The sequence below is a fragment of the Camelus dromedarius genome, chromosome 4 (genome assembly GCF_036321535.1).
Source record: "Camelus dromedarius isolate mCamDro1 chromosome 4, mCamDro1.pat, whole genome shotgun sequence".
Classification (NCBI taxonomy): Eukaryota; Metazoa; Chordata; class Mammalia; order Artiodactyla; family Camelidae; genus Camelus; species Camelus dromedarius.
This window is the reverse complement of record NC_087439.1, coordinates 81,878,561-81,899,446: the sequence shown is the minus strand read 5'-3', so window position 1 is coordinate 81,899,446 and position 20,886 is coordinate 81,878,561. Positions and strand designations below refer to the sequence as shown.

Genomic DNA, 20,886 nt, shown 5'->3' with positions numbered 1-20,886 from the left:
TTGCTTGTGGGAGAATTTAGCATTGAACAATTGCTTAATAGTTGTACTATTAAAATTATATTATTAAAAGAAGAAGAACGCCATCCCAGGGAAACCCCTGTACCTGAGGAAGCTTTATAGGGAAAAAGTTAGAGCCAGTGGACACTGGCAAGGATGTAGGTGGATACTATTTCAAGGTTGTGTGTGTGTCTGTGAGGTCACACACTCATAATTTTTGTTACTCATTCTTGTCATAGTTTTTATTTAATTCTTTTTGAATGAGTAACTCATGCAAAAGGCAAACACTTCAAATAGCATTTAAGGGTATGCAGTGAAGAAATAGGTGTTCTTTCTACTCCCTTTCCAGCCCCCATTTTCCTTCTCTAAAGCAACTACTGCTGTCACCTTGTGAATTTTTAAGAAAAGTTATATATGTTTGTGTATGTATATATGTATGAATATACTTATACAATTAAATACATACCTGGGTATGTGTATGTATTTTCACGAGTGGCAGCATGCTGTTTACATGTTTACTACCTTTTTTCACTTAATTATACAACTTAGAAGTCATTCATAGCAATACATTTAGAAGACCTACCTTCATATTTTTTAATGGCAAATAGCATGTTGATTAATGACTATATCAATGTGTATTTAATTGATCTACTGATAGTAAACACTTAAGTTGATTCTTTTCTTTGGTTGTTATATATAGTGAATATCCTTGTATTTACTTTTTCTATGTGTAAATGTGTGAGTAATTCCTAGAAGTGGAATAGCTGAATCAAGGAATATTTGCATCTTAATCTGGCTAACATAATGTCATATTGTCTTCCGGAGAGATTATGCAGCGTAACTCCTCCTAGTTGTGTAGGAGAGTAGGAGAGTGCCTGTTTCCCCACACCCTCTACCACATGGCATATTCATGTTAATAATTCAATAGTTTTTATGTCTCTGCAGGATATTCAGTTCTCTGCTTTCTAATACTGAGCCCATTTCCACCTCTGGGCAACTGCTCTTCATCACCTCTTCCTCCTTCCCACTGTCTACTCTTTCTAATATCTACTGTAATTTGTTTTGGTTGTTGTTATTGTTATCTTTTTTTTTCCCTAATGTAATTCTTAATATTCCATAATTTGATCTTCAAATTTGTCACCTTTTGGGTCATTTTATGATTCCTAGTAGTCACATCCAAAGGTGTTTTTGTTTTTTTGTGGTGGAAAGAGCACAGGCCTTGGAACCAGCAGACCTGCATTTGTAACTCAGCTCCACTACTTTGAATACTTGTATCACCTCGGATAAGTTACTGAATTTTTGTGAGACTCAGTTTCTTCATCTGTAAAGCAGAGATACTAATCATAGCCTGACTATGGAGCTATGAGGATTCAATAAGAGAACATGTGTAATATTACTTTACCTTAGAGTTATAGTGGACCCGTGAGAGCAAATATTCCAACTCTATAATTTTTCTTTTAAAAAAAGACAAGGACCATGAGAGTACTGGGGGTCAAGCCATTTTCACATCTAGGTGCTATCAGAGCCAGGGATGGAGTCTAAATCTCCTCATTCCCAGTCTGTTACTCTTTTCATTATATCCAAACATGATATGATTCATCTTGGGATTAATAACTGCCATCCTGCTCTTCTGCCAAGGACTTGTGAACATTTCTATGGGAAATCTGAAGACAAAATTATAAATAGCTTTTCCTCTGGAGCAGATTGGCGACTCCTGCTTCTATATTCACCACACTTCCTGACTTCCTTAAGTGTTGTGAGCTCTGTGAGGGCAGAGGCCTCACAGGGTCAGAGCACATATTCAGCACCCAGTAGGTATTTGTTGAACTGACTTATTGAACTGCATCTTTTCAGATGTTGCTGCGTGTAAATGAAGGAGAGGGAGTGTCTCTGTTCTCCTAAAGCACTTCCAAGATTTTTCCTTGCAGTGTCTGTGGATTTGCTTTGAAATCCCTTACTTCAGCCACTACGCCTTATTCTAATTAATTGATCTAAGTTAGCCTTCAGCTAACTTTGGAATGAATTTTACTCCAATGATTCATAGTGTGTAACCCAATCCTATGAAATTATTTAAGAAGTTGAAATATTTAATGATAAGAAGCTTTTTTTTTAATGCTATATGGACATTGGAGTTGTATCAATAATTTCAGGTGCCTGGTATGGCATTACCATATTTAATTAGACATGATATTAATTAAAACCTGTTTCTCATCATGTTTCACGTAGTTGTATTTAATACTACTCAAAGGAATTGCTATGAAGGTGGCTCCCCCAGAGGGAGGTTTGTTCTTAACTTCAGGAGTTTCTGTTATTTGAGTGCTGCCACCAGATGGATGGGGATGCTGCTTGGTTAGCAGTGGCATTATTTTCAGTTCAACCCACTGAACATTGACTTGCTTTCATAAAAGTATTTGCCTTATTTCCCCCCCCCCGATCTTGCTTGAAGAGGACCACACTTAAAACAATTCCTAGAAAAGAGGATTGAGTCTAGAGCAGCTAAAATTTCCCAAAACAGAGCTTCTGCCACGTTCTTAACAGTACTTCCTGGAGGTTTAAGTTTATGCTAAGGACAGAGCTGGGAGACAGTACTGCGTTGGAATGTGCTGTATGACAGGAAGAAGTGACAGGTATCTATAGCTGGATTTGATTGCTGGCCCTCCACTCTGCACTGTTACTCCTGCATTTCTTGGATCCTGGTGCTGGTACAAAAGCTGCTGCCACTACCCCCTAACCTCCCCCGACCCCAGCACGTATGCACTGTCTTCTCTTCTAATCTGTCTTTAGAGAAGGAAATCTTTTCCTCTCAGTTTGAACCACAAGACACTTGAAGTCTTTAGTAATAAGTTTTACTAGAAACTTAATGGAAGTGAAAACACAAAAGTCTGAAGAGTCCTGACTCCTGATCCTGATTCAGAGGAATCTGGCTTGCACATCTTATGGGACACTTTAGTACCTTTTCCTCACTTCAAGCTGGTGTGGGCTTATCTTGTCTAAAAGTTCTCCTTTCTAGATCTAGGGTAGGGGTTGGCATACTGTGGCCAGTAGGCCACATCTGGCTTGCTGCCTATTTTTGTAAAGTTATGCTGGAACCCAGCCACTCTCATTTATTACACATTGTCTATGGTTGCTTTCCTGCTGCAACAGCAGAGTTGAGTATTGTGACAGGGACCGTATGGACCACAGGGCTGAAAATACTGACTTTCTGGCCCTTACCAAAAAAGACCTCTGATCTAGGGCATTTTGTCTCAGTGCATCCTTTAGTTCATCTCCTTGGAGGAAGGGAAAGGAACTCTCATAATATTCCTTAGCCACAATTTTATCGATTTTAGCTTTTTTTTTTTTTTTTTTTTTTTGGACAGGCTAACAAACACCTTGTTTAGCTGAATGGAGTGGTTATTCCATAGAACTGTGCGTTATCGTATGAGAGCATCACCCTAGATGCACTACAGTGCGGCTATGTTTGCACCCTCCTTACCTCTTGTTAAGATCATGCTGTGTGGATAGGTGGTTTATTCCTTCCTAGGCTGGTCTCTGGGTGACTGGCTTGCTTCTATTGCAACCTTGACCTTAGACTGCTGCATTTGTGGGAACAGACTGAAACTCTGGCCTCATTCTGGGCTATCATCAGCCCTGAAGTGGTTCATAATTAGTGTCTGGCTCTAATTTGACTTTCTAAGGTCTTGACTTTCTATTGATATTTGTCTTCTATTACACTCCAGTTAGCATACTCTGTTTTAGCTGCACCTACCTTCTTGAAGGTTACCTGGATCTTCTGCTTTTGTCTCTCAATTTTTGCTGAGAGTTGAGTCCACACTTACCTCTTATCAACTGTATCACATCCTTCTCTTTATATCATAACTCTAGGTTATCTGTTCATAAGTATTCTCCTTTATTCTACCCATCCTTTAATGTATGTCACAAAGACAGTCCTTGAACCTCTTTTGTATACTTACTTAACTATTAATATTTGTGTTTACATTCATGGAAATGGGTTGCTGGCCTATGAAACTCAACTCCTGTGAAAGCATTTGATTTTCAGTATTTTTTTCTAGTACCTTATATAGTCTTAGGGAGTACTTTGTGTGTATCTGTTGGCTAATTGATATCTCTTCAATGTAAGGTTTCCCAACATTTGATTCGTCCTCTGATGGGCATGAGTCTGGCGTTGCAGTGCCAAGTGAGGGAGCTGGCAACATTGCTTCACATGAAAGATCTAGAGATCCAGGACTACCAGGAGAGTGGGGCTACACTGAGCCGAGGTGAGAGGACGTTCTTTGAGGAGTTGGGTGAGGAGTGGTACAGATAGTCCAAGGGCCTTAGAAAAGGGGGAGACTCATTTGCATTAGAGAGGTACTTCTTCGGGGGTGGGTGCTGGATACTGACCAGGAACTGGAGACTAGATGACACTTCTTTTGCTCAAGTGCCTGGCCAGGGCCCAAGTGTATAATAGAAACTGTAACTGAGTCCAGACATGCCCTTGGCAGTGGCAAGGACTCTGGAAAGGGGCCAACAGCTATACAGAATTGCATGGGGGCAACACGACTTGGGTCTTCAGGAGGCTGCGGAGCTCCAACTTCAGAATAAAAATTCCATGTGCCCTGTCTTTGTGGTGGGAAAGCCTTCTAGAGCAGATGCTGCCACCGCACCTGTCACTTATTGCTAATTATTCTCTCCTCCTCCTATTTCTCCACATACTGAACCCTCTTCTCCCACTCGACCAGATGTCGCTGGGTGTTGCATCTTTATCCTTTTCCCCAAGAAGTCCTGGGCTCTGTTCTTCCAGCTCATAAGTAGGAAGCTCATTCTAAGACTCATATTTCTTTTCTGTATCCCCTTATTACAGATCGGTTGAAGACAGAGCCATTTGAAGAGAATTCCTTCATGGAACAATTTATGGTAGAGGTAGAGTATTTGTTATTTTCTTTCTGTTTGTGCATCTTTGTTTTACTTCCTCTTTCCAGGTGCCTCAGTGGTGACTTGCATTTTGGGTGTTAGGTTGCTTGCATGGTTGGAGAGCCCTTTCTCTGGAAAAATCACCTATAGGAAGTCTGATAAAGCTTGAGATATGCATGGGGAAGATGGGGAGAGGTAGGGGAAAAGATGTCAAAAGGCAAAAGTGGGCTGATTCACATTTGTAAAACATCTGTGTTAAATTCCCTAGGAATTTCATTTGGAATTCTCTAACTTTGGAAAGCTTAGTTGACCAGTTGCTAAATTTTTGCTTGTTGAGATCTGATCCCAGGTCTGGATTGTGGAGCGGGGGGCTAGTCATTATTACTTGTCCAGTCCCCTTCAACATCCCACAGTAGAGGAAGGTGAAAAGCACAGGGCTACCATTTGGAGACTGTTTTGTGGGCACAGTAGGCTGTGGAAAATCACAGTGTTTATACAAGGGGACTGGCAAAGGAATGAATGGGGAGTAGATAATTGTGGCCTGTCAGAAGCTCCTGCCTGGGTTTCCCTTCTAAGGATTGAGCTTGGCCAAAAGAAACATCTATTAAATGCCAAATAGGGGGAGTATTAATAATAGTGACCTTTGATAATACCAGTCAATATTGATCTTTTTCTCTAACTCTTTTGGGACTTGTTGGTTGTACAGTTAGTACCCTGGTATTATTGCACTATTTTCTAATTATACATGTTACCCAAGTTGGTACTTTATTGTGTAAGTAAATAATGCTGTTATAATATTGTGTTATGTATAGATTGTCTTTTAGGCTAATTTGTAAGCTCCCTGTGGACATGGACTGTGACTCATACTTCCTTCGAACCTGAAATTAGTCCTTTTCACAGGGCTAGGCAAAAAGCAGGTGTTCTTGATTTGGAACCTTCTGTTCTGCCTCTGTCCACTGACTGAGCAATAGCCACATAATGCTTGAGGTCTTACCAGTGAGAACAAAACATGTGAGTTGAGTACTCAGTCCATCTATTGAAGCAGTTGTATTTCTGGAGGAGAAGGAAGGCATGCATTTCCTTGCAGTCCATGCAATCCTGAAACAGAATAGGTTTCAGGTCTTCACAGGGAAAGAGAGACCATTAACCCTAAACTTGTGACAGATTGAGATTTCCTAGGCTGCTTTTCTCTTGGGTAGCTCCTCCTGTCTGTCAGTTTTGGTATTGAGGAGGTTAACATAGGCCAGGGTGACATACTAGTTCCCTCCCTCAGCCCCTTAGTTAAACAATGTAAGACTTATTCTTAGCTCAGCAAGGAGGTCTCTTCCAGATCTAGTGCCTGCATACCCATCCAGCTTGGTTTCTCGACCTTTCTCTCTGTGTATTTTATGCTTTAGCTGCCATATAGGATGGCTTCGAATTGCCAAAAATGCTGTTTTCTCCAGCCTTTGTGTCTTTGCACACATTGTTCCTTTACCTAGAATACCCAATGCCCTGGGCTTATCTACCTTGTAAACTTCTATTAATCTTTCAAGTGTCAGCTTCAACTTTTTTGGGAGTCCTTTCCAGACTCTCCTGGTAAAGCTAATCCTTTCCTGCTGCTATAGTACCTTGGTTCATACCTCTGTTTTACTAGTTATAACTTTGTAATAATGCTGTTTGTATGTCTGCAAGACTGTGTCATTTTCCACTGATCTGTGGACTCTTTGAAGGCAAGGACCATGTTGAGTGCGTTTCTATAACCCCAGTGCTAAACATAGTGCCTACAAGTAATAGGTTCTCAATAAGCTTGTGGGTGAATATGTTGATAAGTCTATGCTAGAGGGATTTTATGAAAATTGTGGTGGTGTGGCCTGTGGATACAGTGTTGCTTGTTAGACCCATATTTGGGATCTTCAGTTATTCTCCTGATTTATTTTGCGGCTTTGGATACATCACTTCTCTCAGAGCCTCTATTTTCTCATTTGTAAAATTGGAGGCTCATTTCTTTCATGCTGTTGGGGTGGGGGAAACACTGCAGAACTGAATGAAAAGGATATAGAATCCAGGTGCTAGCCTAGGAAGGGGTTTGGCATTTTGGAACCAAACTACAAGAACACTGGTCTCTAGGTTCTGAATGGATCACATCCAAACCGCAGAGACTTGTAGAATTTTATTGTATCTAGAAAGGATCTGAGAGATAGACAGTTGTAGCTGTCCATTTCATAGATTAAGAAATTGGGCCTCAGAGAGGTTAAGTGACTTGCCTAAGGTCATATGGCGGTAGCTATATGTTCAGGACCTTCCATGCTTCTTGACTCCTAGTCTAGGATTATCCCTATTTTGCTTTGCTACTTTTACTGCTTATACACACGAATTAGAGGAGAGTCAAGGGCTAGGATAGTGTAGAATTCTTGTGACCTCTGGGATCACTGCACTGTCCTCAGAATGTTCTGGAGAGCTGCTAGAACTGAAAAATTTCCTACCAAGACTGCAGACTTTCTTATGGACACTGCATCTTTTCAGTTTCTGCTTGCCTGGGGTCCTACAAACAGGACACAGAAGGGTCATTGGGTCAACCAAGACTGAGCTGAAAGGATGTGCCATCAAAATAAGCAACATAGGAAGATAAACAAACCAGGAACAGAGAGCTTGGGATGAAGGTGCAGGGGGGCCAGGGCTGATGTCAGAGGGCCATGCGGTCAGTGCCTGAGGTCTGTTTTTCCTAGTTCTCATTGGGGCTATTGCTAGGCAAGAGGCCATGGAGATAGGGCATAAGAGGCGGTGGGACGGGAGGTTTCTAGGATACTAAGGCCAGGAAAAATATTTAAAGATTGAACAGAGGTTACTTCTCCATATTTAGTCCTTTTGTTTTTCTTCTCCCCCTAAGAGCCTCTGATGTCTCAATTGCAGGGAGCCAAGGGGGCCAGTCAATGGTGGCCTAACTCGAGGGGGAATACTGCAATTCCCATTCAAGTCAGGGCTGGCTCTGTTCTCACAGAGGACAGCATCCCCATGTAGAGTGTTTCCTGAGACTAGGTGCTGAAAGGCACCTTTAGGAAGGGAAGACGAGTCACGGAATTGGGGACTGTTACTACTTGTCAGTAGAACTGTGTTAAAGACGAAGTTTAGGATGAGTGGGCTGGCATGGCCCATGCTCAGCGGGGTCCACTGGAGAGAGTTCCTTCCCCTGGCCCTGTCCATGCCTCCCTCTCTTCATCTGGTTGCCATCAGGCTGTGTGGCTGCTGGCCTGCTCTTTATTTATTTATCCCAGTGTAATGGGGTGAGGAGGGAGCTGGCCTAAGGCTGGCATTCCGAGGCCTTGCCACGAGCCACAGGCGGTTTGCATGGGTGTGTGAGTCACTGGGGCTGCATGCTGCTCAAACCAGACGCGGCCAGGCTCAGGGACAGCAGGCAGCCCAAAATAGAGCCCCGCCCTCTGCAGCTGGCAACCCCTGGCTAGGAATCAGCCCTTGACACCAAAACCTGGGCAATTGCATGAAGTTGGCTTCCTCCAGGAGGGGCGCCTTAGCAGAGAGAGAGATTTTGCAGTTCTCTCCTGTGTCTTCAGAGGAGAGTATTCAGCATAGCAATCACTCCTATTGCTACATTCTGAATGCCTTGTAAGACTTAAGTGATCTATTCTGTGTAATACCTTAACCAATTTCTCAGACGTCATTAGTAGACCCTTGAGTACCAGTTTTTTTTATCTCCACTATGTTTCAGGCCTATATTTCAATATGCCAAATGCATATTTGACATTTCCACCTGGATGTCCCACATGCAATATCCTAAACATGTCCAAAATTAATCATCTACTCCCCCAAATCTATTTCCCTTCTTATATTCCTTATCATGGGGAATTGTACCATGATCCATTCATTTTTCTAAGCTAGAAACTTGGGAGTTACCTGTTTTTCTTTTTGTCCTTACTTCCAGAGCCTAACTTGTTAACTTTGTTTTGAATCTTGCCTTCTCTATTCCAGCTTCCATTGCCTTAAATAGCTGTTTTGGTTTGACCATGCCACAGCCTCCTAACTTGTCTCCCAAGTCCATGCTTATTTCCTTCCAACTGAACTTGCAGTTATGTCAGAGTGATCTCCCTGAAACAGAAACCTGATTATGTCACTCTCTTGCTTAAAGTTCTTAAGTGGTTCTCAACTGCCTGCAAGATAAAGTTCAAAACTCCTCGCATGCCACATAAGCTGGTTCATGATTTGGTCCTGCTGACCTCTTCAGCCTGATCCTCTGTCACTCCCTGATAGCTCCCCACCGTTTCACCATGCTCAAGTATTGATAGCTTCCTGCCCACATGTCTCTTGACCCATTTGCCTGGTAGTCTCTTCTCTCTTGTCCTCATGGCAGACTTCTGCTCAACTTCCCCAAATCTGCACTGGCACCATCCCTCTTCTGAGTCTTCCATGACCGTTTTTCCTTTCCTCAGTCTGCTCTCCTTCCTCCAGGCATAGGTACACTATCTTGCTAACCCCACAGCCTCCTGTACATATCTCTACTGTAGCATTTGTCATCAGGGAGAATGTAGAGATGAAAAGGGAGGGTAGGGAGGCAGAGGATAATCAAGTTGGCATTTGGCTGATCCTTTCCCATTTAGATTTTTCCTTTATTATGCTTGTCAATTCCTTCACCTCAATATCCTTTCTTAACATGAATTACATAGCACAGTACTCTCTGGTTTCTTCCCATCTCATTGGTTGCTCCTTCTTAGAATCTTCTGCTGGTCCTTCTCCCTTACCTCTTAATGTTAGAGCGCCCCAGGACTCAGTCTTTGGTGCTCTTATCTTTTTTCACTCTTTTAGTGATCTCATCTAGTCCCATGGCTTTAAATATCACCTTGTTATTTCTCGCAGAATGCAGAGGGAAAAAGAGAAATAAAAAATTTAAAGTGAACAATGAAAAAAAATCACCTCTTTGATGAATCCCAAGTTTAATCTTCATTCCAGATCTTGCCCCCAACTCTGGACTGCCTGCTCAACATTTTTACTTGGAAGTTTAATAGAATCTCAAATTCAAAATGTCCAAAACTAAATTGCTAATCTATCCCCAAATTTGCTTTTCTAAAAACCCCCTCCCATGTTAGTGAAAAGTTCATCCATTCACTTGCTAGGGCCCAAAACCTTGGAGTCATCCTTGACCTCTGTCCCTCTTTCGCATCCTGCAGCCAGTTCATCAGCCTCTTGGCTCTACTTTCAAAGTATACCATTCCAACTCTGCTGCTATGACTCTTGTCTGAGCCACCATTGTCTCTTACCCACATTTTTGCAATAGCCTTTTTATTAGTGTCCTTGTTGCTACTTCTGCTTCCTTCTGGGCCCATTACCAACAAAGTGATCTTATTAAAACACAGATCACATCATAATACTCTCCAGCTCAAAGCCCTTCACTGACTTCACATTTCACTTGTAGAGTAAAACCCAAAGGCCTTATGATGGCCTGCAAAACCCTATGTGATATGGACCTCACTGCCTTTCTGACTTCATCTCCTCCTCCTCACTCCACTGCAGCCACATTGGCCTCTTGCTGTTTTTCTGACACTCTAAGCATCACCTCTTTTAGGCCTAATTTACACTGTCTGTTCCCTCTGCTTGGAACGCTTTTTCTTTAGATGTTTGTATGGCCAACTCCCTCAATTCCTTTATGTCTGTGTTAGTTAGTTTAACACATTACCCAAAACTTAGTGGCTTAAAACAACAAACATTTATTATCTCACGTGATTGTTGAAGTTCAGGAATCTAGAAGCAGCTTAGCTGGGTGATTCTGGCTTAAGGTCTCTCTTGAAGCTGCAGTCAGGATCTTGGGTGGGAAGGCAGTCATTGTTAAGGGGCTGGAGAATTCGCTTCCAAGCTCTCTCATGTGGCTCTTGGCAGGAGGTGCCATTTCATTGCCACATAGCCTCTCCATAGGGCCACTCACATGACATGGTCCTGGCTTCCTCCAGAGCCAGTAATCTGAGCGGCAGACTGAGAGACCAAGACCAAGACCAAGACCAAGACCAAGATGGGAGCTGCAGTCTTTTTATAACCTGATCTCAGAAGTGACATCCCATTACCATCTTGCTGTATTCTCTTCATTAGAAGTGAGTCACTAAGTTCAGGCCACACTCCAGAGGAGGGTAATTAAGCTCCATCTCTTAAGGAGAGGCATGTCAAAAAGTGTGTGGACATATTTGTGTGGACTACAATCATGTCTTTGTTCAGATGTCACCTTCTCAGTGGATTTACCTGCCTATTCTACTTAAGATCATAAGCCACATTCCTGCCCCTCTGTCCCTGGCACTCCCATTTCATTTTACCATGCTCCACTTTTTATTTTTTCACTATAGCACTTATCTTCCATATTACCATCAAACTTACTTATTTTATTATACTTATTGTTTATGGCCTGTCTTCTCCCTGCTAGAATCTATAAACTCAGTGAGGACAGAGATGTGTGTTTTGTGCACTGTTTTATCCAAAGTGTCCAGAGCAGTACCTCCACACATATAGGCACTCAGTAACTCAGTAAGTATTTGTTGATGGATGAAGGAATCATATCTTCCCACTCTTCATTATTTTTACTGTCTTATGAATAGGCCATGAAACTAGCACCTGTTGGTAGCCTGAGACTTAGACAGCCCTACTGTAAACAGATGAGTAGCCTATGAAGAGGACCACTGTCAGATTGCCATTCTACTGCCTGCCTTGTTTCATTGACACTTACTTTACTGGGAGATAGTTCCAATTTGTGGATGAAATATAAATAAACTTTGAATCTTTTATTATTGAGAGATCCTAGAACCTTTTTTTTTTAGATCCAGTTAAGAAATTAAGCATCTCAAAAACCAAAGGAATAAGAACCTGACCAAATCCTGGAAAGAACATTAGTCATAGAACCCAAATAAGATATTGTTTTGTCCTTCCTCAGTCTTTCCTCTCTCTGGGCTCTACTTCCAAGGTTCAAAGGGCTGCTTCTCTGCTGTATACCTGTTGTTCAATTTGTAGAGGAATGTATAGCATTCAAGGGATGTTTTTTCAGTCTTTTTCATGGGCATCATAAAGAAGGCTAAGTCTAGATGCGTGAGAACATCCTCCTTACCTTTGTGTGTGTCAGTTGAGAAACTTGCAGCTAGTTCATCCTTCCAGTATTCAGTATCATGCACATGTACTATGTTGGGTTCTATGAGCATAAATGATAATATTGCCATCAAAGGACTCACTGTGTTCAGTGAATGGTAATAGGTACTGCAACAGTGGAGTGATTGGAAAAAGCTTCCTATAAAAGGCAGGACTTGAACTGAACTTAAGTATTTTTTTCAGATTTTGCTAGGGAATATGTGGAAGGCATTTTAGGTGGGAAGCACATGGGCAAAAATATAAAATAAGAATAAGAGTGGGTGAGGATTAGCAGAAAATAAAGTTAGCCAGATAATAACTTGAGACTAGATGGGGGTGGGAGGGGACCTTAAATGCTGGACTGGAAGATTGGTGCCTTTGTTCTGAAGGTTAATGTTTTTCAGCTTTTTTCTGCGTGTAATCCATTTATTTGCACATTTTGGTCCAGTTATTAACATCTATCATTACAGGCAGTGGTTTTCAAACAGGGGCACATCTGCTAAGAGGGAGATGGAGCACTTCCTTCTTGCAGTTAATTACTGTTACAGATAGTGGGAAACCATTGGAAGTTTTGACTGGAGAAGTGACATATGAAAGTGATCTTTTAGGGAGATCAGGCTGTTGGTGGTATGCCTATGTGATCTGAAGAATAGTGGTGTCATTGACAGACTGGGAAAATCATGGGTGGGGCTCAATTAAATCTAATCTTGGGCATATAAAGGATTGGTTTTCCTTATTTAAAACACAAGTCCACCAGTATTCGAGCTCTGGAGTGAAAATCTCCAGGGAGGAAGAGATGGCTGTAAATGTCTCTCTTAACCATATTCCTTCTGAATTTTGCCTCCCCTTTGGGGTTTTCTCACTGAGATTCCTGTAGTCACCATCAAGCCCTGTGCCAGGGGTCACCTCTTCTTTTCTTTTTGTCCCAATAGTGTATAAAAAGGCCTGTTTCTTTACTTTCATTTTACACAGCTTTATAAGGGCTTATACTTTCAAAAGAAAATTTATTAAAAATCTGAGGGAAAACTGAAAGGAAATCAATATAGAAAATACAAATGGGTTAAAATGACTCATTTCCAAAAGATAGGCTTCTGATTCTGGGAATCCCAATAGTAAAGGGCTTTATCACATTTAAATTCTCTTATCCTAAAACACTCCAAACAGGTGTTACAAACTCAGATGACTACAGGGGATAGGTATATAACATAAACAAGTGTATCAGGCTGGATAAAAGACAATAGAGATTTGCAGGGGCCTGTGGAGAACTAAATTGTGCATGTCTAGATACAGCTAGACCCAGATCGGCTGGCACAATTTAACAGACACTGCTGTCGGGGTGAAGTGGGGTGTGCTTGTTACTTCATTCAAAGGAAGTTACCAACTCTTATAAAAGGAAAACTTTTTTTTTTTCCAGTTTAGCTTCACCAAATCCACTATTAGTCTCTCATTTGGTTTTAGAGATCCACTTAGTTCAGAATTGAGTAGTGAGGCAATGATCATTGATGCTGTATTTCTGGCAAATATGTAGTCCTTTTAGGTCTAACCTATAAGCTTCATATACCTCTGGGACATTTTGCCATGACTCACACAGTTGAGTCTCCCTCCTATTCCCCTTGGTAAAGGAAGGGTTTCATAAAAGTCTGTTCATTCCAGTATGACCAGTTAACAATGCCTTAGCTTATTAAAAAAATTGATAGCTTATGTATAATTAGAGTTAATTTAAAAATATAAGATGAAGCTATTTTTCAAGACATGTTGGATTTAAATTGATTGTGGGACATACAAGGGGGAATGTTCAGGAAAGAGTTAAAAAAATAGGATTGAAGCCTAAGTAGAAAAAAAAGACTTACAGAAATAGATTTGGGAATCTTCTGCAAAGGAGCAACATGTGAAGGCATGAGGCTGGATACATCTTTTGCTGGGAATAGTATGGAGAAAAGAACAAAAGTCCAGTCGTTGAGATTTGGGGAATTATCATAACTGGAAGGTAGCAATAACCGGTGAAGGAAATGTGAGTGACATAGGAAGAGAATCTGGATAGAGGAGTAAATTAGCTAAGAAAGGGGAGCTGACAATTATCAAGTACATACTGTGAGTGTGCTAGACACAGTGGTATGTGCTTTAGCTATGTTATAACTTTTAATCCTTACAACAAACTTATGAGGTTGGTGATACTCATTTTAAAGATAAATAAGCAGAGGCTCAAGGGCTAAGTAATTTGTTTCAGGTCATTTGAGGTCACAGAATTTGTCTTTATTCAAACCCCTTCACTAAGGAGGGTAATCCACCATGTCACATACTGGGGAGAGACCAGACTGCCTGCCTGAGGAAAGATCATCAGGCAATTTGGGATCTTGGTCAGTATCAGCAGATCGTAGGCAGCTAAAGAAGGGTCAGTTGATAAGGAAATGGAGACAATGAGTGTAGAACTCTCATTGGTAAGTTTCCCAATGAAAAGGAAATGAGACTTACTTCACTTAGTAATCTTGATAATCTCTAGGTCCATCCATGCTGCAAATGGCATTATTTTATCATGATATCACTTACATGTGGAATCTTAAAAAAATGATGCAAATGAACTTATGTACAAAACAGAAACAGACTCACAGACATAGAAAACAAACTTATGGTTACCAAAAGGGAAAGGGGGTGGGGGATGGATAGATTAGGAGCTTGGGATTAGCAGATACAAACTACTATATACAGAATAGATAAACAACAAGGTCCTACTGTATAGCACAGGGAACTATATACATTAGCTTGTAATAACTTATGAAAAAGAATATATATATATAAAACCTTTTTCATTAGATAGATAGATAGATAGATAGATAGATAGATAACTGAATCACTATGCTATACACCAGAAACTAACACAACATTGTAAAACAACTATACTTCAATTAAAGGGAAAAAAAAAAAAGGAAATAAGAGCTAGCTGGAGAGTTAAAAGTGGCTTAAGTAAAACCCCCTTTTTAAAATAGGAAGACATATATGCGTTTGAAAATAAAGGAGAAGCCACTGGAGAAGGAGAAACCTACACTGGTGAAGAGAAATGGTAGTGTGAAAGCAAGGACCTGTGGAGTGGAGCAAAGTGAGGAGATAGGCCTTCCTCTGGCATTTGCAGGTAGCATGAAGGCACAGGCCATATTTTGAAGATAGATTACTTGGTTTCTGCCTATTTCCATCTTCTTTCCTCAGGAGATGTAGCCTTTTCATCTAGGAATTTTGCAATCCTTTCCAAGGGACATTTAATTCTCCTACTTAAGAGAATCAGGTGGTTCCATGACGTTTCTGTTATGTCAGAAATAGTGAAATGGACAGAAATCAAAGTATAAGCTATATTCTTTCCCTCTTCTGAGCTCCCACAACACCTGGTATCTTTCCTGTGTCACATATCACTTTGGCCTTGTACATAAGCATTTCTATACCTATCTTCCCTGTTAGATGATAAACTCCTTCAGGGTAGAACTATCTTGATCTTTTTGTTTCCTCTTCTGCAGTGTCCTATAGTAGGAGGTATATAATAATGAGTGCTTGTAGCTCAAAGGCCTTGGCATTTGAGAAGTTCCTCACACTGGTAAATGTCAGAGCAAAAACAAAAGTATCAAACGACTTACCTTTAAGCTTTCCTGATCTATTGACTTTATAACTTTAGCCTTATACCTAAAGTGTTCTCTTATGCTGGCCTGCACTTGTGGGTGAAATCTCTTTTGGATAGTGAGCTGCATTGAGAAGGGAGAGTGAGCCGGAGTTCTGTAGATTGGCAGCTTAGCTGTCCAATGTTTAGGAACAAGGTGGTAGGATCCATGGGCATCCTTGTTAGCTCCCAGAAGGGTGCTGTCAGGGAGGAAATTGCCCCAGAGTCTCTGGAAGCTTTTTTTTTTTTTTTTTTCATTCTGTGTGGGAGACCTTTGGTCTATTTGTTTTTTATTTAGAAGTTTAAACTCTATGTGGACAGTACTTATTAAGCAGCAGTGAAAATATTAAACTCCGTGGAGTCATACTGAGAAGTTAAAACATGGTTTCTGCCCTTGAAAGATGATCTTCTGAGAGAGATTAGACCACTGGAATTTACGCATATACAAAAAATAGTCTAAATACATAAAATATATGATGTCTGAGAAGAGGAAGTAATAGATTTGCTTGGTTGGGGTCTGGGGTTCATACCAGGCTGGTTTGGGTCAAGTTATTTCTGGAAGAGGTGAATCTTGAGCTGAGCGTTCAGAGGGAATTTATTTGGTGAATGGCTGTTGAAGGGAAGACACAACTAGGTATTTTATCCAGTTGCACAATCTGAGAGACTCTCCCTTAGAAAGGTGTTTTGAGGGAATCCTTCAAAAGCTCTTTGGCATCAATTACTCATATGCTTGAAGTCTGAGCAGTTCTGATGCTGTACATTGTCTTCTTAGGAACTTTTTCTCCAAAGAACTCCTTTTAACTTAGTGTGAGTGAGGCTAGGAATGAGGAGAAACTTTGAGACAAGGATGATTATACCGCTTGGGGTAAAAAAGGAGTAGTCAGTGATCATCTTAGCATTTAGTTTTCTGCAGCCCCCAGCAGCCGAGGGAAGAGCAGAGTGAAACTGCTGAAGTTAGTGGATACCTAAGGAGATGCAAGTCTCACACAGAATTTCTCTCCCAATTTGGGATCACCTCTGATACTGAGATAAGTAAGAATCAATATAAAATGGATGAGATTAGCTGTCTACAGAAGTAACTCACCCAACTGTTTGTAAATATATTGCTTATGAGATTAGATTACAAATCTCCAAGGACCTAACCTTAAAGAGGGAAATCATGGCATCTCAGATACCTTGTACAGACAGTTAGAGCCATAGAATTGTATAAGCTGGAAAGGACTTTATAAGTCTAAGGATATATCAAGCTTCTGTTTTACTTATGAGGAAATTAGGGCCTACAAAGATAAATAGAACTCTTATGTAGAGAAACAGTGGTAGAATTTGGCACCAGGACCCAGAGCTCTGAACTTCCATCCCAGTATTCTTCCATCATGTCCCATTGCCTTGCCACATGTTATACAGCTACACCTGGAACTTTCTCTGGGCAGTAGGCAAGACAGACCTGTCTGTGAGCAGTATGGAGACCTAACTTAAGAGATAGGGAAGTGGTCCATGGCTAGAGAACTCTACCCCAAGTACTGCCTCATTTCTTACTCCACATCCCTTTCTTCCAATTCTTGGTCTTGCACAATCTCTAGGCTCTTATAAGCAATTTGAGAAAAACTGTTGTATATTAATTCATGAGGTCTGAGGAGACCTACTGGCAGAGGAGCAGAGTTGTATAGAATTCAGGAAAAGAAAAACCAAGGAATAACAATTGATTAATTTATCTAGCACAGTGCCAAAGTGATGCTATAGTAGAATGAGGTGAATGGCTGGCTTTTTCTGCAGTGTATGTGAACTACCCCATAAATTCATTTGTTGTTTTTGCCTTTTTTTTTTTACCTGTGTTTAGCAAGTAGCACTCTCAGTGTTTATTTAGCTTCCCAGGAAAAATCGGCTGAAAATATATCAGTCATTAGAATGGTATAGCTCCCACCTTATAAACTAATAAATTCACACATTAATTTCTAAATTGGTATTTTATGATTTTAGTTAGCATCAATTAATCCTCTAGAATCTGATTATCCCTAAGTTAACTGATGAAAACCAGAGACTCTGAACTTTTGGTTACACCTGCAAAATATAGCCTCTCCATGAGATGCTGTTTCAGAAGCCACTCAGGGTCTCTCAGTCCGGGTGTCTTTTTCCCTCCCCCAACATTTCTTATTGAAAACCCTGAATTCTGTGGGCTTCTCTCACTCCCTCTTGGAGTATCAAGCTGAATTTAAAAGCATCACAGATCAGTCCTCAAAGAGTGCTTATTGGATGCTGTGCCTTTTGTTTAGTGCAGTAAGTGGACTTGACCACATGACCCCTTTCATCGAAACTAACATGTACAGTGAGAAGTCCTCCTATTAATTTGGCGGCTTTGCCCAGCTGGTGAAGCCCTTTGGATGGTGGGTGAGAGGTGTGGAAGTTCTAACTGGGAGGGGGTCTCTCTCAGTGCCCTCCTAACTGATAGCTTTCCTTTGTTTGACTTCATCCACTAGTGAAGGAGGGAAATATTGGTGCCCCTTTGTCTCTCTTTGTTCTCTCACACCCATTTTAGGAAATTTAGTGTCAGAGGACTTCCTGGAATTTTGTTCCCCTGATTTAGAGAGCCCTAATACCTCAGAGTTGGAGCATTGGTTCTGGCTGTACTGATCTAGTCAGAACCTCCTGGATCAACTAGCAATGGTCTGACATACAGACCAATAGCCTCTCCCTCCTGAATCAAATGGCCATTGTACTAACCTCGTATCAAGCCTCAGAATGTCAGTTTCCAGCTTGTCCTCATATATAAATATAGGTCTCTCTAGATATAAAAAGTGAGAGAGTCTGTAAGTTGCTTTTTTTTTTTTCTATACCCTCTTTCATGGGTAAAGCTAATGAGATGCATATCATTAAAGACCCAATGTTTTGTGGGACGGAGCCTTTTAAACTGGATGTGCCTGGCTTAGTCATGGCAAATATTTACCAAAAAAAAAAAAAAAAAAAGGGACATACCATATAAAATTAGAGTTCTGAAAATAGTACTGAGAAAGGGAGAAAGAAAAAAAAAAAAAAAACCAGGACAGAAAATACAGGCCAGTCTGTTTGGGGAAAAGGGAAAAAGAGATAAAATGAGAGAAACCTCGCAGTAAAAACAGCATCTTGGTAAACAGACTATAAAAAAAATTGTGACCTGCTTTCTGGCAGCCCTGGCGGCTGTCGAGCGGGTGAAGGTGGCGGAGCTGGCGTCTGTGTGGACACACGGTGCCCGGGGCGCACGGCTCCCCTGGCCGCGCAGGGCGTTAAATTTAGCCACATAATGATGGGCCTGAGGACAGCCTCTTGTTGACCACACCATAATTACTGCTTCGCTTTATGAATTTTATTTTGCTTATTCTGTTTCCTCCTTCTTTGGCATAAAGGAGGCCTAGAATGGGGGGAGTCCCGCCCCCACACCCCTCCCTTTACTGGACAAATGAGTCTTCATAGAAACTTGGGCTTTTGAGCCATCAGGATAAAGAGTAAGCTCCCTTGATTAATCAGGAAGGGAGGAAGGTTCACTGGTCTCCAAGGCTCTCAATTTATCATAGTAAAGTTGTGTGTGGGGCTTGCCAGCCCCACTTCTTGGAGCTCTTAGAGAAGATGTCCTGAAGTCTTTGGTCTTAGAAGGCAATCTTGTGTGAGTCTGAGAGGTTGACACTCTTACTGTGTTCATACCTCAAGAGCTAGGCTCCCAGGTGTTGTCAGATTTTTTGACATTTGGTCCTAAACTGCCTAGCTAGCTACTACAAGTTTAGTTTTAACAACATTCTGGATCATGAAGAGTGCATTGTACACATAGTTCAAATAATGCGTATTGTTTTATGTGTCTTGGTGATAACTGGATTCTTGAAGCTGAGAATCTAATATAATCAAGTGTCTGTTCATGTAACATAAAAATAGTTGTTCAGAATATAAACCTCAAATGTTGTTCTTCTTGGGAACTTGGGTTGGTGCTGATCTTCTTGGTTTCAGAGTTAAAATAGCATAGTTTGCTAGAGCATACCATGACCTTTGTCAGAGTGGTGCTCTGAGGCTCAGCTTTACTTACAACTCTAGGGAAGGGGCCTGAAGCCCTTAGTCTCAGACCAAAAGGGCCATACTGGGGAAAGAAAGTAGGCTGTAGAAAGGGTGTCAGAAGCGTTGTATGGAGTAGGTACTGGGTCATTGGGGGTGAAGTTCTTCAGTGGTGACCTAGGCTGGCAGCTACCTATGGCCCCACAGTGGCCCTCCAACTGAGGAAGTGGTGGAAAAGAAAAAGCAAACAGGGGTTGTGGTCAGGGTGCTGGCTTGTCCCTCATTGGCTAGGACTGTCCTGTTTGTGTGTCAGGGGTGGTTGGGCTTCTCCCGAAGCCAGGCAAGAACGTGTCAAGGAGAGGCTTCTTGTAGCTCTTGTTTTCCCAAAACAAAGGAAACTCCTTGCATTGCTGGAAGTCGCGTGCTTGGATGCTGAGTTTGTTATTGCCTGATAACCTGGCCACCAACTCCTGCCCTCCTCTTCACCCCTTACAGCCAGTGGCTTAGAGGGAGCAGTTTCCTGTTCCTCATCCTAGGCAGCAGATTCACTCTCTATTGTACCCAGAAGGAGGGAAAAAGAGGAGAGATGGCCCTCCTACTGCAGAACTCTCCTCTTCTCTTCCCATGGAACCTTCTAGAGCAGTGCTTTTCAAAGTAATCTGACACATGGTCTTACTGTGCATAAGTCATATGCAGCATGTGCCACATGTGACAAGGTCAATAATGCTCAAACTGTTTTATACCCTGTTTATTGAGATGAGTCCTCTGAACCTGTGTTTGGAGGTCATGGCAATGACAGGTTGCAATAAAAGTTTTCAAATGCTTACACTCAATTTCTGTTCTTATCTCATCGTAAGCTGGTAACAAAGAGTTCATGGACCAGGACCAGTTTGCTGATAACACTTTGACTAGCATTGTTCTAGAATCTTAAGTCCTAGTGAGTTTGAGCTATTCCCTATTAGACATAGAGATCCTACCCTAAACCTGTTCAGTTGGGGGTGGATATAAAATGAATTCTAAAGGAAATTTCAGGCAATATGCAATAATCTGGTCTTAATTGCCATGTCATGCCAAAGAGCTCTGACACTCAGGTGGAAGGCTGGACTAGAGGATTAAAGGTTTCTTTCCCAGGGCTAAGGTTCTTCAATTCTAAGGTTAAACATGAGGCCAAGAGATAAAGTTAATGACCATGATGATTCTCCCTTAAGGTGTTGATTCTAAGCCTTACTTTGCGGCTCTAGGTGACTTAATGAGGT

General features: G+C 41.3%; 1 protein-coding gene across 5 annotated transcripts in view; it reads left to right on the top strand.

Annotated features, from left to right (window-relative positions):
- The window catches only part of NHEJ1 (non-homologous end joining factor 1), an 82,324-nt gene that overhangs the window by 5,007 nt on the left and 56,431 nt on the right, over positions 1 to 20,886 (top strand). For 4 of the 5 annotated variants that reach the window (XM_010988351.3, XM_010988350.3, XM_010988349.3 and 1 more), the window contains exons 4-5: positions 4,118 to 4,256; positions 4,841 to 4,899. The exons of the other annotated variant lie outside the window; for it this stretch is intronic. In XM_010988351.3, the coding sequence (XP_010986653.1) occupies positions 4,118 to 4,256; positions 4,841 to 4,899 (198 nt within the window). The remainder of the gene's footprint in view (positions 1 to 4,117; positions 4,257 to 4,840; positions 4,900 to 20,886) is intronic. 5 annotated transcript variants of the gene reach the window in all.